At 41.7% G+C, this 20942-nt stretch overlaps 2 protein-coding genes across 3 annotated transcripts in view; one reads left to right on the top strand and one right to left on the bottom strand.

The window, feature by feature from the left end:
* Positions 1-917: 917 nt before the first annotated feature.
* arl6ip4 (ADP-ribosylation factor-like 6 interacting protein 4) lies at positions 918-3792 on the top strand. Its single transcript, XM_073465887.1, has 5 exons — positions 918-1182; positions 1281-1601; positions 2592-2709; positions 2917-2986; positions 3074-3792. Exons 1-5 carry the CDS (start codon positions 1020-1022, stop codon positions 3128-3130), a joined length of 729 nt encoding a protein of 242 aa, XP_073321988.1. The 5' UTR covers positions 918-1019; the 3' UTR covers positions 3131-3792.
* Positions 3793-3873: 81 nt separating this feature from the next.
* Positions 3874-20942, bottom strand: part of LOC140995794 (membrane-associated phosphatidylinositol transfer protein 2-like) — a 44407-nt gene continuing 27338 nt past the window's right edge. Inside the window, exons 7-25 of one of the 2 annotated variants that reach the window (XM_073465884.1) lie at positions 20631-20726; positions 18032-18136; positions 17888-17952; positions 16796-17040; positions 16368-16557; positions 15849-15968; positions 15505-15719; positions 15235-15410; positions 14483-14653; positions 11810-11974; positions 10610-10900; positions 9941-10089; positions 9726-9842; positions 9488-9604; positions 9237-9385; positions 8911-9060; positions 8605-8785; positions 8323-8451; positions 3874-8116 (exon numbers count right to left, since the gene is read on the bottom strand). In XM_073465884.1, the coding sequence (XP_073321985.1) occupies positions 7748-8116; positions 8323-8451; positions 8605-8785; positions 8911-9060; positions 9237-9385; positions 9488-9604; positions 9726-9842; positions 9941-10089; positions 10610-10900; positions 11810-11974; positions 14483-14653; positions 15235-15410; positions 15505-15719; positions 15849-15968; positions 16368-16557; positions 16796-17040; positions 17888-17952; positions 18032-18136; positions 20631-20726 (3200 nt within the window). In that variant the 3' untranslated portion in view covers positions 3874-7747. The remainder of the gene's footprint in view (positions 8117-8322; positions 8452-8604; positions 8786-8910; positions 9061-9236; positions 9386-9487; positions 9605-9725; positions 9843-9940; positions 10090-10609; positions 10901-11809; positions 11975-14482; positions 14654-15234; positions 15411-15504; positions 15720-15848; positions 15969-16367; positions 16558-16795; positions 17041-17887; positions 17953-18031; positions 18137-20630; positions 20727-20942) is intronic. The other variant, XM_073465885.1, reaches the window with a different exon arrangement.

Below are 20942 nucleotides of genomic sequence, written 5' to 3'. Positions count from 1 at the left end.
ATGATAAAGGAACATTGGTGTTTGGGATCCCTTAAACAAAGTCTACTTGTGATCCCTCATTACTCATCTCAGGTTATGGCATTCGTTTGAAACAGTTGTGAGCAGTTACCTGTATCATTTTATGTATTTCCACTCAGCCGGAAGGGTGAAAGTATCCAGTATTTTGCAAGAAAAAGGCAACATATAAAATAACCCACATAAATGTTCTCTTTTTTAAACCTTTAATCATCTTTTGAGCCTTCACAAGTAGCTCCAAACAACTCCAATAATAAAAAGTTGCTCACATGTAAATGCAGTTTTATTAATAATCCATCAGAGAGAAGCCCTTCCACATAATGAATATGTTTAATTTGCATACCTTAAATACACTTTTCTGATAGTACTTTATTACTTTTACTTTACATTTTACTGCTATTGAAACTTTTATTATGTATAGGTTCTGGGTACCTCTTCCACCGCCAGTAAAAATATTTGTAATGTGTTACCAGTAGTGGAAGAAGTAGTAAAATATACTACAGTGTATAAATAATCTGTAACAATTAAAATGTCTGCATTCAAAATTTCACTTGAGTAAAACTACAAAAGTATTTGCATCAAATATAGTAAAAGTACCGAATATCCAAGCTTTTTATTATTATTATTATTATTATTAATATAGATATTTATTTATTCCCCCCCCCCCCCTTGATTCTGAGTAGATTGTTAAGGAACATCTTAACCTAAAACATAACTTATTTGTTGAATAAGTAATCTGAAACTATAAAGCAAACAATAAATAAACATATCAAATACATGTAGTGGAGTATAAAGTACACTACACAAATGTGTCTGTAGGGTACACTGGGGTAGGAACTAGGAACCTTAATAATGCATGCACCGACGCCGACGGAAGGAAATGAAAGACGAACACACTTTCGAAAACGGCAAGAGCAACAACACCAAGTCACTTCGCCAGTGTCTCCTGGTCTTCAACCAGACTTTCCGAGTTTATTTAACTTAGTCTCATTGTCTTTAATGTGATGGGTCGCAGCAGATCACCGGAAAGAGCCGACAAAGAGAAAAAACACGTGAAGAAGAAACGGAGACGGTCTTCTTCTTCTTCGTCTTCTTCTTCATCGTCTTCCTCGTCCAGCAGCAGGAGTCGAAGCAGATCGTCAAAGAAAGCACCACACAAAACACAAGGTTGGGACTTTAAAGTAAATAAATTAGCCAGCTTTGACAGCAACGAAAGTCTCATTATCAAAGTACTCAGTTGAGCTTGTTCTTTGCTTCTCCCTCAGATGTGAAAACACAAAGAAAGAAGCGACGAAGAAGCTCCTCTTCCTCCTCGTCCACTTCTTCTTCCTCCTCGTCATCGTCCTCCTCGTCCAGCGACGAAAAGACCAAAAAGAAAAAAGGTAAAGCCAAGAAAAAGAAGTCGTCGAAGAAGAAGAAGGCGAAGCTAAAGAAGCAGAAGAAGAAGGAGAAAAAGAAGAAAGAGAAGCTGAAGAAGAAGGAGAAGAAGAAAGCAGAGCCGGTGTTGTTGAGTCCTCCAGCAGAGAAACCTCCATCTTACCTGGAGGTGTGGCAGAGTGATGAGGGGACAGTGGAGCTCGGGCCTGGTGGGACATTACACGACATCACACTGGGTTTTACTATGTTATTACAGTTTCACACTAGTCATTCACTCCTCTGTCATAGAATAAGGAGTTTTACTGTATATCACAGTGTCAGTATACACTCAGTGTCCACTTTATCAGGTACACCTGTGCAGTCAAATGTAAACCAGTGAACTGCTCTGCCATAAAATCCACTTTCATGTGCAGTTTTTTGTTGACATCATCATCGAGATGATAATTCAGTTACATGCTTTAGTACTGAGGTCCTCGTCAGTAATGGTTTTCTTCTGGACTACACTCTGATCCCTTCATGTTTGTAAGCAGGGACGGTAAACAAGTAGAAATGCCTCTCAATGTGATATAATTCAGTGAAACTCCACCTTTAACTATGAACTATAACGAAAAGACTCCAGGTGTTTCAGGTAGTGCAGGAGCAGTGTTTTCTGTGGGAGAGAGTAACTTTACAGACCTTTTACATGCACAAAAATGCTACATGACACAATAAAGAAAAGGCAAAATAAGCATAATATGACCTCTTTAAACTGCATTAGTTTGTACAGGTGTACCTGTTACATAATAATAATAATAATATAGGAACTCTTAGAGAAACATCTATTCTTATCTTATGAAATAACCAGACAGTAATGTCTGTTTTTGTGACCATTTAAGGTACTTTTTTTTTTTTCTGCCATTATTTATTCCAGGAGGGTTGACTCAGAGCAATGTTATCTTTTTCAGGAACACCCTGTTCATATTCACACAGTTACATATTCACACCTGGAGGCTGCTCAGTACCTCTCGGCAGCTCCACCAGAACAGCTGGGGTTAAGGGCCTTGCTCAAGGGCACCTCAGTGGTGGTAATGAGGGTGGAAACTGTCAAGAGTACAATTTTTCCCACTTTGCCCATGTTTACTTTAGAACAATTTTCAGAAACCCCGTCATTTTTGCATACCGGTGATATTGAGGGATTCATACTCCGTTCTCCTCTGCAGTGATGACAGACGAGCAGAAGGCCCGACTCTCCACTAAAAGGCCTCTCACAAAAGAGGAGTACGAGGCCAGACAGAGTGTGATCCGCAGGGTTGTAGACCCAGAAACAGGACGGACCAGGTAAAATCTATAACGGTTGAGTGAGCAGTTTATCTGTTCAGATTCACAAGATAATCAAACTCTTCACTTCCACTTGATCTGATGCTGAACTCTGGCTTGTTACCAAAACACACACACACGCTTTTCTGCAAATGTACTCATTAACTTTTCCTGTAAACTTTTCCACAGCTCAGGTTTTCATGCTAACGTCTGCATGTTTTCTTCCAGGTTGGTGAGAGGAGAAGGAGAGATCATAGAGGAGATTGTCAGCCGAGAAAAACATAAAGACATCAACAAGGTACAGCAGAAAGTTTAAATTATAGCTTTTGTGAATTAAACGTAAAGATCCCTTTTATCGAACACGATCCTTCTATTCATCCCACAGCAATCCACCAAGGGGGACGGGAACGCCTTCCAGAGGAAACTTGGTATCAACAGGTAGAAGATGCCGTGATCTGCCTCAATAAGCTGAATTATATCATAATTTTAAACAGCTGACTGTGATTTAACTGTATAATATCAAAGTGATTTACACTTACAAGTTTAAAACAGGAAAAAGAATCCTCTTGATTTGCCTTATTAAATCCATGTTGATCACAAAGGAGATATAAAGTGAAGCAGATGAGACTTGAATGTTTTGGGTCAACTGCCACAGGACCTCTACACAAGGTGCAGGTGTCCCAAATAGTTTGCACACTCAATGTTTGTTTACGCTGACAACTGCTTATTTATTTTTCCCATTTTTTTTTTTTTTTTTTAAAGCAATTCAGTGATCAATCCAGAATGAACTGCCAGTCAGTCTGCCAGTTGATGTGTAACATTTAAGAGTCGTGACTGTTGACCTTTCAAACGTCTTCCTCATGTAAAATCACTGATTTTTATTGTACTTCAAATCAAGGACATCATGCAGCTGATTTAAGTGTTTAGTATCTTCCTGTCTAACTCTGCAAACCTTTTAAAAAGTTTTGGCACCGCACTCTACACCCTCTCATAGAGGTCTTCTTACCTCTGCATCTCAGATTTTGTTTCTTTATGGTTCTCTGAAGAAATCTGCATTTGTGTGAACCAAACTCTTTAAAATAAACAGTTTTGTGAGAACTGCAATGTATTTTCCTCCTTGTCATTGAGCTGAACCATAATATAGTCACCACTTTGAATTCAGAAAAAAAGGCCAAAATGACTGAGTTGTTCTTTATATGTTCTTTATACACTGTACATAAAAACACAAGGGGATGGATAAAATGAAGTTATCCAAAACCTACAAGATACACACCCTGTACAATGAAAATATTTACCAAGGTATGTGGTGTATATATATATACAGCCTATAAATGCTAACTGTTGATCTAACAGTTGCGGCATTGCATTAACCCCGGGGAACGAAGCTTGAGATAGTGATGGTCTGCCTAATGGTGGTGAAATACGTCAAACTGGTTTCTCCTTTGTACATTTCCTTCAAAAGGTAAAGCAAGCCAAAGCCTTTTTAAGAAAATATGGCCTTTTCCTATTGAGGTCTACATGAACAGTCTATCCTTTTTATGAAGTCAATTCAGGAGCGAGCAGCGTTCATTCTAGGCCTCGCAACACAATGGTTAATGTAAGGCAAAAAAGGGAAATGTAAGGCCTCTGGTAATGTGTGTGTCAGTAGCAGAATCGAAGCGACTGTCTGCCCAGAGGATAACTGCACTGCTTTACATTCTCTGGATTTTATCATCCAGGTAATCCAGATCTCTGAGGGAGGGAATAGGGTCGAGGAGTTAACAACTTTAGATGAGTGCATCGTTTTCAGCATTGTCTGTCCTTTTTTGTCTTATTATTACTATTAATGTACAAACAGCCTTTGTTTAATCAGCAGCTTTTCGATATATATGGCTTCAAGCCGAATCTTTGAAGTGGTCAAAATGCAGAGGGACAGTAGTACAGCATGTAATTGCACCTTTCTTCACCAGGTAGCTAGAAATGAGTCCTGGTTGAAGAAGTTATAGGGATGTCAGCCTTGAGATTTAAGCCTTCCCTCGTTAATTAAAAAGGGATAGGCAAAACAATAGAAACACCACTCAGTAGAACACAATACAGTTCAACAGCGGCACAAACTACAGACTCCAAAATGATCATTAAAGGTCCGGTGTGCAGGATTTAGTACAGATTAGCAGATTGCAACCAAATAAATATCTCTTTTTTCACCTCCTTAACGGTGGCTACTAAAAATGCAAAAGGCCCTTTCTAGAACCAGCGTTTTGTTTCTCCATTCTGGGCTACTGTGGAAACACGGTGGTGCAACATGTCCGTAGAAGAGAACCTGGTCCCTCTGTAGATAAAAAAAGGCTCATTCTATGGTAACGAAAACACAACGAAATGCACAAATGCTGCGTTTTAGACAAGTCTGAACTCGGAAAAGTCAAACCTCCTACTAGAGAAAGTACAATGGATCACCACTTAAAGTCGGAAATTCTTCTTGTAAGCTCGGGGGACATCCCTTTACCCCAACTTTATGAGGGAGCAGTTGTCTGACGTCACACAACAGTATTTGTATTTGGCTGTTACCTCATGTCGTTTTCCTCCTCTTTTTCATTTATGTATGCAAGGAGGCTGAGCTCCTGAGGTGTAAAGTTGCTGATGATCATTTTGTCACAGTAAGCCAAGTTTTTTGTTAACGTTTGGTGTTGTGCACCTAGAAACACTTGGAGGTCAGAATTTGGAAAGTTCAACCCGGACGTTCCAACCTTTGAGGAACGCAGCATGAGTTTCAGGTGATCATACATTAAATGAAAAATATTATATTCCACTTCTGCCCCATAAATCCTACGCACTGGACCTTTAACTTGAACCACTCCAAAACAGAGTGTTCAAGAAGTGAACACTAAAACCTCCGTGAAGATTTGTTTGCAGGACAGGTGGAACTAGTGAACTGAGTGTGATTATGCGTCACTTTTAAATGAAGTGACTTTATCTTGGCCTTCACACCAGAACAAAAACAAAGTTAAGACTGCTCGTCTGTCCACAGGAGAAAGCTTACTGTAATATTTCAAACCATGATCACTTCTTGTGTGAAATCTAAACGTTGCATGTGTACCTGTGCCTTTGTTGAGTGCTAAGATGTGTTCAGGTACCCTCTGCAGTTTGACATCTGTAGCACTTACACCTGTTGAGCTGATTGTCAGTGCACAGTGACATTCACTCAACACGGTCTGTCTGATGTTGTGGTGTGGTTGAGTAATATTGCACGTTTCCCCTTACATTTGAGCCCATATTGGTCCATTGCAGTCAGCTCTGTACATGCCTATTAGCGGGACAAATAAACATCATTTTGTGAATGAATAAATCACACATTTTTACCCCTTTCAGAAATAAATGGCGAACAGCATAAAGTAAATCCTAGCTCTGTGTGTACCTACTTCTGACAGCATATTGTACAGAATTTACAATTTGCAGATTGTTCTTCCTCTAAAAGGCGCAGCAGAACAGAGAAAAGAGACCTTAACCTAAGGAGGATTATCTATGAGCACATTCAACGCCTCATTTACAGCTGTGGGATAACCGGAGAGAAGCCATATCCCAAATTTCCAAAATAGATAATAACAAACATACAATATATGACACGAGATATAGAAGTTCTGTTGATACAATTCTGGTGATCTGCAAGAGAAAATCATAAAAATACAATACTGTGCCAGGCAAAGACCTCTTTGAGTTTTGGCTGCTGCAACTGAAGTTCAAAGAAAAAAAAAAAACAATATAGCTAAAGTAATCTTAAAACACATTTTGTTCACAAAATCAATACATTTTAAAATATCTATAGTCTTAAATAACAACAATTATCTTAATCAATCAATAAAGTGTATCCTGAATGAGGTGGTGTTTACCCCCAGAGTAAAGAAGACACTTAAAACTGGTCTTCAGTGGACCAGATACCAGATCTGCACTGTAATATAACAATTATATACAAGCCTTGTTAAGGCATTCTTACATACTTACACACTCTATTCCATTTTTACACATGAGACCCGAATCATTTCCTCCCTCTTCATGTACAGCATATCATTCTACACTGTTTACTTTGGCACGTTAACGTTCAGTAGTGGGAGTTTTTCCCTATAGCTGAGTCATATATTACTGTCAGTGCACTATGATCAGATGTGGTGAAATGCTATAAAATCCCAGGAACAAGTTTCAGCTGCAAACATAGTTAAAGGGTCATTTCGCCGTTCGCGCTTCGTGTGATATTTGGATGGTTCTTTGGTCTGAGGGACGAGTATGAAGCGAGCAAAACTGGACTGTATGGTTTGATGATTATTTAGTCATTGCACCGAATATTTGCTTTTGATCAAATCATTTCATGTGACATTGTTTTTAAATGTTTAGAAATGATGATGCTCGTCCTAAAAAAAATCCAGGAAAGATGTTCGCTTAAAGCTTGTGTGTTTGTTTAGTCACACCCAGAAAAGACACACAATCCAGTTTTACCTGATTCTCAGCTCTGCTCCTAGACCTGAACTTATATGATGATCACATAAAAAGGACAAAGTTTTCAAACCATTATGCTCAAAGTTGATCTCTTTAGTAATTGTTGTGCTTGCAGTTGGCAGCTACAGAGCAGTATCAGCACTTGGATCTGATACAGGCTGACTGTAACCGGTTTGTGTTCTCGCATGGGGGCGCTTGTATGTGTGACCTTCTCCAAAAGCCTGTTGTAGGAGGAAAAGCTGACCTTGTATTCAAGACGGATAAATATTTACTAAACAGTAGAAACAGTCTAGATTCCTAGAATATAAGCTATGACTACTTGTGAGCATGTTCCTGTTTCAGGAAGATGCTTGAAATGCCTGTTGAGTTTGTGTGTGTTTTATAATAAATACAGCCCCTGTCCATAAATATTGGTGTTGAGTGCGACTGGCATTAGTTTTATAAAGAGCTGTTTGTAGCACCTGTTGTTTATATCGTGGTATTTACCCATCTGGTGCAAACTGTTCTTACTCTTTGCTTGTATATTTATCAGGAGTCTCTTCCTCAGCCCTGTATTTTTAAGTCACTCTCCCGAAGGGACATTGTCTTGCTAATTTCATTTGGGGCTGAAAACGCCTGGCTCCAGCTTGGTGCTGCTGCTGCGACCCCAGCAGCTGGCTGTGATGCTCATGCTGCGCTGTGTCGCTCCCTGGCTGTGGCTGTGAATGCTCTCCAGCCGTTCCCCGTCTGATTGGCTCTGTGTGCGTTCTGGTCGGTTGTGGATGCTGCCTGTTGGGGAGCTGGGGGCCGGTTGAGAGGAGATGGTACGCAGCAGGTGGTTCCTCTTCCGCAGGAAGTCGCTGTTTGCGCCCAAGCCGAAGCTGCCTTTACGGAGCACCATGCGTGCGCTGCTGGACTTGGCTGGCCGAGAACGGTGGTTGTACTCCAGCTGGGACAAATGAGCCGCATATCCCTCTGTGATGAACTGTTGAGAGGGGTAGAGCAGAGACAGACGGTCAGCTGTCAACAATCAGAAATGTTTTACACTCTGGATCAGTTCAATATTTTTTTATTTAGTTGAATGAGTTAAAAGTGTCAAATGTTAAATAACTTTCATTGAAGGGTAGGTTAGGTTAAGGTTAGGTTAGTTTGGTGTTTCCTCAAGATATGCATAAAACAATCAAATGGTACCTGGCACTGGTGCTGCATCTTCTTGGAGGGCCTGCCAACGATGTATATTTGTGAGGCAGGGAGCCCAATGGAGGTGTAAACTGAGATGTCTTTGGTTGATCCGTAGCCAGCGAAAATCTTCATGTGGGCCTGGAACCAGTCAAATGAACATGAGAACCGTTTGGTATTGTGTGTTTTCTTAACAATTGATTCCACAAAGATCAAGACTACACATAGACAAACTACGGTACTCCTAAAGATGACTAAAGACCCCCCTCAATCCTCCCTTCCTCCCAGTCTGACCTCTGACAGGGACTTGAGGAAGTTGGCCTTGTGTCTGAGCGGGTCGTGGACCAGGCCGTCGCAGAAGGAGACAATACCATGAGGGAAGTTGTGCTGAGACAACCAAGCCACCACCCGCTGCTTCTGCATGTCAGGTCGTCCTGTCACATAGATGATCAAATAGCCTAAATCCTGCCAGTGTCTGCAATGAGAAGGAACAGGAGTACAGAATTAAAAAACAATGCTACATGCGAATATGCTTCAGTCTAAAAGAGAATCTCGTTTCAAACCCAAGAAAATATGAGAAGCAGGGCAGCAGCAGGGTACCTGACAACATCCACGGCTCCTGCCCGCACTTTGGGATCACTGCCCATGATCGACACACTGGCAGCAAATGACCCGTCGATGCTGAAAACCACAAACTCTGTGCCTCTCGGAATAACTGTCAGGTAGCTGTCTGCAAATGTGTGGTCGCCCCTGGAGAATGAAAAGAGTGTAAGAAAATGGAGAAAAGCAAAGACCAGGTGAAGTAGTTTTTTTCTGGCTGCTGTTGTGCTTACTGGGACACCTAAATAGAACGGAGTCGTTGTTAATGTTATTAGTAGGGCTTTTCCTACTAGGATTACCTACCGAAAAGGTCAAACTCATCTCACCTGACAACCATTTTGACTGGGTAGACTCCGATGCCCAGACGTTTGTCCTCTGGGATGACAAAAGACACACGGCCACTGCTGTTGGTCACCTCTGTGTTGAAGTACACCCATTCTCCTGATGGAGGCTGGGTCATGATGTGGAGGTCAACCTGCACAGGATTACAAAACCTTGGTTGAGCACAAATTACCAAAGCACTACTGACAGTAGTAGCAGTCTATGTGTGCTGTTTTAAAGACAAAAGAGTGATCACCTTCTCCCCGGCCAAAGTGACCATGTCAAGAGGACCGTACATGAAGCGACCTGTCACGACCTGCTGGGAGTCTTCTGTAAACACTGCATCGTTCACACGGTGGTTGGCAGTCACGTTCTGTCAAAGGAGTGGAAGAAACATACAAGTTTATTTGATGTTACAAGGTTATTGATGCTGATTTTATGGATGAAAATAAAAGAATGATTCTGAGAAACGCTTTTCTCCGTCTGATCCCTACCCTGATCTTCACATGAGTCCTCTTTCGGAGCCACTTCTCCCGAGGTTTGGAGGGGGTGAATTCAGAAACTTCTTTGCCATCAAGCTCCAGGATGCTGGAGTTTTCATGCCTCATGACCTACAGGAGATATTTCAATGGCTCTTCTTCAGTATCTCTGACGAGGACTAACGTCCTGCTGGCCACATAAAGAATGGTGGTTTCTAAAGTTGACTTACCTGTCTTAGGAGGAAAGACACAACATCTGTGGATTCCCAGTAGGATGCATGGAAGAGGTGTGGTAAAGCCACAGTGGGGAAAGCGGTCAAAGCATCGGGGCAGTACAGGGCAAAGTCCAGCCGCTTTGTGCCCCACCAACGTGCTGCAACTATGATGGGAATGAAGTGAATACAGCGCAGATATGTAAGACGAAACTGCAAGAACTAGTGTGAGGTATGTGATGCCCCGCTAAAGAAAAAGACAATTTCAGTGTTAAACCACAATCAACACCGATCCCAGCATTTCTTGAGCTAAACGAAGGAAATCAGGAGTTTATAATGTTATTTCCAGAAAAAATCAAGTGCAGAAGGAAGCAAAAACACAGTTAGAGATGACATATGATTATTTGAGCAACTGAAGGTGGGGATTTATGTTAGTATGTTAGTTAAGATTATGGATTTGGAAACCAAAGGCAAGGTCTGGATTTATGCATTATTCCTCATTATTGAAAGTGAATACCTTGTTTCCTTATGAATCAATTTTGAAAGAATACAAATAAAGGGAAGGAAAAAGAGGCTTTCTGGAAGAGCAGCATTGAGGTTTTGGATTTTGACACAGTGTAAACCAGCAAACAGAGAAGAGCTGTAGCCTCACGTTGATGTCAGAAGGCCCCTCCCTTAGAAAAATACCTTGCTCCACTTCCGCCTGGGAGTCCAGAGAGACCAAATCAGATATAGCAAAGTCCAGCCCAGCTGACAGGCAGTTCTCGTACTGACCAATGGGACTTTGACCTTCACTAGTCTCTGCCTCACTGTCCAGCTCTGCTGCTAGATCTGCATCAGGAGATCCTGGGGCCTGGCCAGCCTCTGCTTTCTTACGGGACTTAGGAGGACTTTTCAGGAAGAATTTGGTTTGTGACGATAAGGCGAGTTGGGACAAAAGGCTCAACTTTTTGGATTGGTTAATTTGGCATGATTTGGCTATGGGGAGAAAACAAAGAGAAAGAAATCATATGAAAAAAGGATGCACGTTGGTATGGTATGTTTATGACAGTTTAAACAGTTTGAGGAGTCATGTTGGGATGCGTCCAGTGTCAGTAAGCTGCCTGCAACAGAACTGTGAAAGGCCAAGCTGAAAAATAATTGTTAGTGCAGTTAAGGCAGCAAGGCGGCGCGCTGCTGCTGAACGTCCTCTTCATGCTCTGGTGTCGTATTTAGTTTATGCGCAGCTCCAAAGTTACACTGTAGGTGCTAAAACAGCTGTGCAGAACAATTATGTGAAGTACAAATAAATGCTTTGGTAACAGAAGTGAAATAGAGAGGGAGGGGGAGGACTTCGAAGGACAGTCTCACATAAAACACAACAGAATACCGGTCATCTCAGCAAACATTGCACTAGGGAGTGGACAATGCAGGAAATGGCTGAGGGAGGCAGGTGTCTACATGCATTGCAACATTAGATAAATGCAGCACTCGTTCATTGCATTTACATTTAGACAGTGGATAAGAGTAAGACAGACAGTGAAAAGTGGCGCTAAACTTGCTGTTCTTCAGGACTCTACTTGCTCATACTCTGACTTTGAATTTCAACAAGAAACAGCCTCGTTATAATGCAGGTGTTGCGTCGGGCTGAGCAGAAAAAGTAGAAAAAAGGAGTGGGGTATTCATGTCTATCAGGCTGAGTAGACTGCTCCAGCTGTGGCGTGGGGTGTGTGTAGAGTCAGAGTAACGGGGTTGAGAGAGAAGATGAAGGAGGAGAGTCGGAAAGAGAGAGAGAAATAGGGAGAAAAGTTAGGCTGAATGAAAGAGAAAGAAGGAGAATAACTACCAGTGTTTGTGTGAGTGCAAGGAAGAGAGAGAGAGAGGCTGGTTGGTATTGAGAACACTTACTGTTGGCTATGTTGGAGGCAGTGTAACTGTCTGCCATTCCTGAGACCTGGCTGGCAATGCTGACCTCACTGGCCCTCCGCTGGCCCCGGGAGAGGGGGCCCGTTACGGGGGATGAGGGGTACGAACTGTCCATGAAGACACCACCATGAGACTGAACAACATCCGCTATTGAGCCGAAACAAGGAGATCCCATTAGACAGAGACACAGGTAAGGGGAACTCACAGTGATGGAGGGCGGGGAGGGAGACGTGGGTTTGGGGTGGCAGGAGAGAAATGTGACGGCGGGCAGGCACCATGGTTTCAGAGGACATGTGAAACCAGAAGGCGGCCACATGGCGGCCAAGGTCAGATTTCTGTAACCGGGCGCATGAGTACATAAAACACTTAGTGAATGTAAGATCACAAATGTCCACATCTATTACAGTCACACCCACATGTCAGTATCTCATATGAAGGTGATTTTTATCTAATAGCGAAGTAGTATCATGTTATAGTCCTTTGGTTTTGCAGGCATAATGATATATATTAAAATCAGATGACCTCTGACCATTATCACAAGGAGAAACATAGGACACAGTATATTCAGGATGTACAGATAGAGCTCCACGTACAGCACACTATGCAAACACAACGTCACAGGCAGCACAATCTTCACATCAAACCTCTCTGAAAGTCAGACGATAGTAGAAATACCCTCCCGTTATGGAGATGATGCATACACAATAAAACCCGGTTAAAAACCACAGCACAAACACAAATGCTTGTGTCCTGCAAACACTGACATGAATATATGATGGCAATGATGAAATGTAACACCACATGAGATGCTTGTCAGATTTTCCGAAGTATTTCCATGGCAAGTTGTTACAATTTAGTTTTATTTTAAATTGTTAAGAGACCAAGAATTCAACTAGGAAAGAGGGTTGTTGACAGTAAGTTATTTAGATTAAAAAAAGCATTTATCCTGGTCTATCAGTGTATCTTTGTCTGGCCTGATCAGAACGGGCAATGGGAATACTCATAGAGGACACATGGTAGGTATAAATCTGAGCATCTTGGACGTGACAGCAATAAGGATGGAACAGACGGACAAAAGAAACACAGTGAATGGGGCGTGAGGACAGATGCAGGTGAATGGGAGAGGCTACACACACTCCATAGTGGCGGGTGTGGCTTTGAGGGAGCCCTCCTGCCAGTTTAGCACAGGCACAGGGATGCAGGTCTCACTGATGGTCTCCTGACAGCGAAAGGACAGGGGAGGCCCACTGTCAAGTAGCAGCTGAGCGTTGCTCTGGACTGTCTCCACTACAGAGGGGAGGTGGAGGGGCAGAAGGGGCAGAGGTAAAGGGGGGGAGGGAAGAGTGGTTTGGAGGTAGAGAGTCACGTACGCAGATATGGGGACAGGAGGCCGAAAGAGGAAGAAAGAAAGAAGACAGGGAAGACACAAAAACATATGAAGCAAGAACAACTGAACATGAGACAAGAAAGCAGAGTCAAGCCCTTAGTCGAGCCCACTTCTTTAAAACCTCAACTGCTAGTCACAGATATACTATCACATAACACTATGCTCAGATTGCACTTTCTTATTTCAAAAGTGATCTTGAATTTGATATAAAAACTTTATCGGTATGGAAAACTTCGCTATCTGCTACACAAGGCAGACCTGAGGAGATGAGAGCTATCATTTTTAGGACTCTGACACAACCTTCGTCTGATGTCCTTCAAAAATATCTTCAAGCTTGTACAGCTTATTAACCCTCATATCACTCTTTTTTAATAAGCCTCAGGAAAATATCCTCTGCTCATTAGTTACCTCACTAATAGGCTTCAAAGCTTCATTCATAACATTGACATTAGAATTTTAAATTAACATTAAATTCTGCATGTCTATTTTTTCTGTTTAAACCTGGTGTTTCTACACGGTACGGTTCTACACAGAAATCGATTAGGCTCTGCTAATATAAGAGTATTATACAATTCGTACACATTTCAAATAACTCGAGACTCGTAAAGTCAGAAAGTCGTAATTAATAGAAAAAGGTGTCGTTCCCAAAATTCACAACGTTTTCAGCTTCAACCACATTTGTTGGCATTTTGCATTTAAAAACATTTTCGCTCCTGCACACAAAGGAGCGAGTTCTTTAGGGGTGATGACGATTACATTCAGTACAGTCCTACTCAATCATTTCTGTGTCCTAGTTGGGGGGGGATCACAGACAAATGTCTGTATAAACAGTTTAGGTTAAGGCTCAAAGGGTTACTCCACTATAATGACCAGTCCAAACAGAAACCACCAGCAGGACTATGACCACATTTAGATGAATAAACTGCTTCACAAAAGACTTTGAAGCACAAACAGTAGAAAAATGTTTCATTTTTCTTTGAGACAATGTTTACTTTGTGCGTAAAGGAAGTCACAGTGTGCTACTGAGATGTATTCAAAGGCATGTGTTGTCTATGGCATGCATCCATGGGAAACAGGACAGTGGGTTACGGTCAGTGTGTGCAGTGTCAGCACATGTTCATTTCATTTCTGTGACTTTCACATTTGTGTCTGTGCATGTGAATCCAAGTCAGGACTAAATCAATTCTTCTAAACTGTAGTTAAAAACTGGAGGTTCACTGAATTTGTATTAATGAGGCTTTTATACATCATTCGTGCAGAGGGCTCACCCAGTAGGGCGGAGTTTCCGTCTCCCAGGGGAAAGCGTTGGTAACGGGGCACGTTGAAGGGAGGCAGGAGGTGAAATTTCCTCTCCAGCAGAGGCTCCAGTCGAGAGGCTGAGGGATCAGCTGGATGGAACAGGTTGTAGACCTGCTGACAGGCAGGACGCAGCTGGGCCACTAGGGGGAGGAATTGAATCAAAAACATGAGAGAGGAGACGGAAAGAATCTACAAACCCATCCTTTATCTTTCTTAAAAATCCTTTTTAGTCTCGATAAACACAACCAGACATACAGTTATCATTTTTATGATGAAAAATGACTATTATGATTATTGTCATGATTAATTGATTAATCATTTAGTCTCTAAAATGTCAAAACTTTGTGAAAAATGCTCAATTTTCAACAGGCCAAAGTGGCCAAAACAGTCCAAAACCAAGATACTCTCCATTTACTGTCATAAATGAAAAAGCAGAGCAGGGAACATTTTAGAAGCTGGAGCAAGCAAATCTTTATTATTAATAGAAAAATTACTCAACTCGTTAAATTGATTATCAAAATAGTCGGCAACTAATTTTCTTTCAATCGATTATTAGCCTAATCATTGCAGCTATATCTCCACCTGAAGTTAACTTTTTGTACTTTTGCAGACAGAAAATATATTTCATTCTCTTCCATAATGTGTTGTATGCAACATAAATTTTTTTTGCTACCACTGATTACATTTTAAGTATTGCAGTCCTCTGTCCAAAGTAGCTTACCATCGAGCATAGGAATGACAGTCTTTCTCAGGGCGAGTACCAAGCCCAGTGGAGAACCAAAGAGGAAAAAGTCGGACACCTCAAAGTCAAACTTCCCCAGGGAGCCTCCATCCAGCATAGTGCTGCTGCTCGACCTCCGTGAGGCTGTGTCGTTCCTGAGGACACTGGAGTGTAAGCTGGAAGGACAGCACAAAGTCGTTTCCATGAGGACTGAAGATACATAAAAAACAAGAACTGACAAAGATTTTTGTCATCCCACACTCAACACACCTGGTCAGAAAGGCCTGGTGTTGTTTTATTGTGTCCACTTCGTAGGTGGAGGAGTCGCTTCTCTTGCGTGGCAGTGATCTCTTGTTGTCGTCTCCTGTACCGGCACGAGGAATGTCGATGTTACTGCGACTGAGGTGGCGGCTGCCCTCAAGGGTCGGAGAGGCTGACCCGTGCCCGCTGTTGACAATGATGCCAGGAGAGAGGAGGTCCTGGTCCTGAAGGGACGATTCGGCAACATTTGGTAAAAAACTTAAAACACCTTAGAAAGAATCCATATATCTTTGGGTGATTTCAGAACAATATCAGTTTCAGAGACATATTTTTGACACTTTTTTGTCTCTTACCTGCACACTGACAACACTGCCCCGGCGACTGCTGTTCTGGCTTTCATTAACTGTCTGATTGCTGCTGCACAGTGCATCGAATCCCAATATTCCTCCCACGCAGTCCCCAATGAGGCATACCTAGAGCGGAAAAGGGTCAGACTTAAAGTAAATAAAATAAATAATCTTATTTTTGTTCTCATTAAGTTCAAGTTTGTCTAAAACATCTATACACCTGCTCCAAGACAGTTCAATAATAAAAACAAGGTGAATATGCTCATAAAAGAAGTTGTTTTCCAGGAGGAAATATCATAAATCATGTTGGCGTTTATTATTATACAACTGTTTGCGATGATGCAGAGAATCAAATTAATAATGTGTTATCTAGTATTAATCAATATTTGGCTATAAAGGGTACAAAGCAATACAAAGATCAAGAACAGGCGCAGCCATGATACGGCGAGATTATAACAGAAACACAAAACATCAAAAGGGAACAACTCAAAACTTTTGGTATCTGACGACAGGACAGTAACTGACCTGGCCGGAGAAGGCTGCCCCGTCCAGAGACCTAATGAAGTCTGCGTACACCTGGTTGGCTCTGACGATGACGGTGGCCATGGCCTCCTGGTACTGTGGAGCCGAGGTGGCGAGGAGGGGGAGGGCCGCCAGGGGAATGTGGTCCTGGCTGCTGGACAGACAGCCCTCATCGTAGCTGTACGGGCTCAGGCTTTGTGAAGGAGCAAATATAAATACGTTGAATTATGAATATGTTTCACGGATCAAGGGCAGTCCAAAGAGGAGTGTGAAGAAATAAACACAGGAAGAGGGGGGCCATGACCATGAGCTGCACCTGGACTTTTTCCATCAAAAGCAAACAGCAATCACAGTCAATAAACAGAAACATTCAATCATTACCCACAATGCTTGCAGCGTGCAGAAAAATGTGTGCATATGTGTCCTCTTACTTGGACACCAGGGAGAAGGCCTCGGCACAGATGGCAGGGCAGGGTACCAAGCGGATGGCGATGCGTCCCAGCGCAGCGGGGTAGTGGACACGCATGACTGTGTCAAAAGCAGTACTAATCGTGTTGACGTCGGCCTGCTTGCTGTTCTGGTCGCCTCCGCCTGTGTCCAGGATGTTCCCTCCGTGCAGAACCAAGATCAGCACGTGGATCTTGGAGGGCTGCAGACACTGCTGGGACGAGCTCTCCTGAGAACAGAAATGTTTTCCGGATGGTGAGGAACAACTCTTGGAGAATTCAATAAATGCTAATAGAGAAATGACAGATAAACAAGAATGTCCTAGTTACTTTGCATCAAATCATTTGTTTTGTCAGATTGTGTCTGTCTCTTCAAACATGGACCACAGAAGAAAATGTAAGAGGGGCAGAGAAGAATGAAGGGAAACAGTACAGAGCCAACCTTCACTCCACCTGGACAACTGTTCAACTAACAGCAAACAGCGACAATACTTCCTGAGGACAAGTTACATTAAACTGAACAACATATTTTGATACAAAACATTTTCAAAGAAGCACTACATGTACACTCAACACCACAGCTGCAAGTACACGGGAGTTGAACAGAGGGTGGTGAGGTTGAGGTGTACACATGGATTTAGGTTCGGGGCAACGGCGGGGAAAAAAGGGCAGGGGCAGTAAATACTGGGTTTGTTCAGGGGGACTGGGAGGTCTCTGTGGAGCTACTGTAGCCCACAGTGCACTAGGGCCAAAATGTTTACTTACTGACTGGTGCCTTGTTACCATGATGGTGGGAATGGGAGAGCTATCGGCTTTGCCACTAACAGAGCCACGCATCTGAACACAAGAGGACAGAGAGGCTCAGGGACAAACATCCCTTCTGTTATCTTCCAAACTGTAAAGCCTGATGCAAATGTTTATGAAAATTAAATCAAGTTACACAGAAGCTTTGGGTCCTGATGGGCATTTTCTGGAGAGGATTCTTCAGGAATATTTATTTCAGACATGGTTCTGCATCAGAGAAGGCTGCTTCCAGTTATGTTTAGTGGATAAACACTCGCTGTCAGACACACATACCTCATCTAGTCTTTCCTCACTGGCTGCTCTTTCATAATCCATAGTCATTTCCTTGAACAGCTCACCTGCAAACACACACATACATTCTTAAGTACTGAGGGAGTGTGACTGTCCACGATGAAGTGCGAACGGTTTTCATCATACCAGGAGTTTCTTCGGCTTCTGAAGCTTCAATCTTGTCCATGAGGTCGTTGGAATTCCACTTGGCGATTTCCTTTGGGAGGACCTCCTCGCCGTCTGAGAGATCCTCTGCAGGGACGACACAAGATAAACCATGATCAACTACAGTATATGTGCCATTCAGGGTTAACAGATTTGTCATAACACCACCAGTATAACCAATTTATAGTGACAGAGTTATACAAGTTACATTTGTTTATATGATGAAACAGTTGACCAACAGAAAGGAACTTTCCAAACAAGAAATTGTCACCATTAAACCATTACCTACGAGATTCAAGCTAGTATGCATCTTTTGAATTTAAATAAACATATGATAGATTGTGTGATCCTTCCACTGACGTTAATCTGAGATTTAAAAAGGAAGGTTGAGGATCTAAAAACGAATATCCCGTTTCATCCGCTAATGTCTCTCTTGGGACATTTTTGTTCCACTGCCAGCATCTTCATTTCTTAGAAACAGGCAGCCACCTCCTGTTCGCTTCAGCTTGGAAATCTAATCTAAAATTGAAAGTAACAAATGTCATGTGACTAACTACACTAATAAACTAATAAATACCACATCTTTTGTGTAGACTGGTAATCATTTTATTTTACTGCAAGCAAATACTAGGTTGCAGCCAGTTTCTCATAAACCCAAACACCAGAGTGAGACTGTTTTTAACATCAGCATCCTGTCATCAGTTGTTTGTGTTTCTAAAAGAGTGTGTGTCCTGTACAACATATAACATAAAATGGCTTTTTCTTAAGTACTTTTTTATTTTACTTCCTCAGTTGCTTTACATGTAGAGCCCAGTTCTAACCTAGGTAAAAAAAATAAGGTGTGAGGGTAAGGAGGCAACTTTATTTCATCAGTGGACTTTTCATTACAGTTTCAACTGCAAGTTGTGTAGTAGCAGTGATGGAACATAACAAGTAGTACATTTACTCAAGTATTTACATTTTCTGCTACTTTATACTCTCACTACATTTTGGAAGCAAATATTGTAGTTTTTACTCGCTTCATTCAGTTGACGACTTTAGGCTGCATCAGAGCCAATGTAGCTCATTTTCAACATGATTTATTTTATTATATTTCAAAAACACCGGTTCTGATAATCAGAAAAAATGCTGAATTGGGTATGTGTTAATCAACCAGAACAATCAACTGAACCCTAACATACACTGTGCACATACCTTTACTTGTACTTATAATACTGAGGTACATTTATTGCCAAAAAATTACTTTTGATACTTAAGTAAATCCAATATCAGATACTTTAAGACTTTTAACTCAAGTACTACTCATAGAACAAATGCATCTGCTTTCATTTCTTCAGTCAACTGTACCCAAAAGTCGTACTTGAATAAAAGATGTGATGTAAAAATATAACTTTGGTAGTTTTATCAGTTGGAAGAATAACTATCACCAGCTTTATAGGACAAGTGTAGTGTGTATCATGATGTGTAGATTCACACCTCCCATTAATAATCCATGGCAATGTAGACACACTGAATGTGGGTCTATGATGAGTTTTCTTAAGGCTTTCCTTTTATTTATCTCATCTTATTTTATTTATTCTGAAAAAAGACAAGCCACACAGAAAAGGCGAATGCGACAGTGCAAAATAAACTTGGAGATGCACCTCAAGTGTTTGTAACAGACGATAACTGCAGGACGACGGTGCCCACAAACAAACTTTAAAGATAGAAATCTAATATCAGAGGCAATCTGAGCCAAGTCAGTCTGTTTCCAAATTTAATTTGTGTACCACCATCATGTGATTCATCCAGGCACCAAAGCACACACTTGTGTTCATATGCACTGTATCTCGTGTACACTTCATCTTTAATTAAGTTTAATCAGTTCATTTAATAAAATGTAATGTGCTTTCACTTCAGTCACCCAACATGCAATAATTCACCCGGACAAACATGAATACTAATTTAAAAAAAAGCAATAAATTATCACATGTCAACACAATTCAGTCTAATGATTTCTACTCAAAATAACATGAGCAAGATTTATTACACTTGAAACAGGTGGAGACTAACGAGTGCAGCTAAATCGGTATCAACATGACAAACGAGAGCACAATTTTATTCTTATTTCATCATTATGATAAAATGTTCTGAAACAATTTAACCACACAAACATTGATGAATTATTTGTTGGGGATCATTTATTGCTTGGACGTATCATGAATTGTAAAGGACAGTGTGTGTGTGTGTGGGTGTGTGTGTGTGTGTGTGTGTAAAGATAATGTGTTGGTCAGGGGGGACTGATGGGCAGAGACGATTGTGATTTTTGAACTAGACGTCAGGATGAGACACCCGGCCTGCGTCCTCGGCCAAACTCATCCAGCAGAGAGAGCATGGCTGTCGCACCACCAAACCCACCTATTTCAACTGCAGCCCCAAAGCATGCTGGGTATCTGGGAAGCTTAAGAACTGATCTGTGGTTAAAGAGATGCATGCAGAGTCAGGAGAGAAGGGAGCAGGCAGTTCTTGGAAAACTGAACACAATAAACTATTGATCTAACTATCGACTCCAATCCATAAAATAAATTAAAACTGCGGTTACCATGAGCGTCGAAGAACTCTTCGTCCGAGCTGTCTTCCGAGTCTCGCGCTATGCTCTGCATCCTCCACTCCGAGATGCTGTGACGTGATGGGCTCACTGAAAGACCAAACATGAACAAAAAATCCATCATTATTTTGGGACATGTGTTTCAGCCTCTCTCTTTCCCTTTTTAAACACACACACACACACTCACACACACACACTATGACAAAGAAATATTGCACAATCTCCCCCAGCCCACACACACACACACAGTGTTATATAAACATGCAACAGTCTCAGTGGTGCATTACTTCATCACAGATGGAGTGC

The sequence above is a fragment of the Pagrus major genome, chromosome 5 (assembly GCF_040436345.1).
Source record: "Pagrus major chromosome 5, Pma_NU_1.0".
NCBI classification, from domain to species: domain Eukaryota; kingdom Metazoa; phylum Chordata; class Actinopteri; order Spariformes; family Sparidae; genus Pagrus; species Pagrus major.
This window is presented reverse-complemented; position numbering and strand designations above follow the sequence as displayed.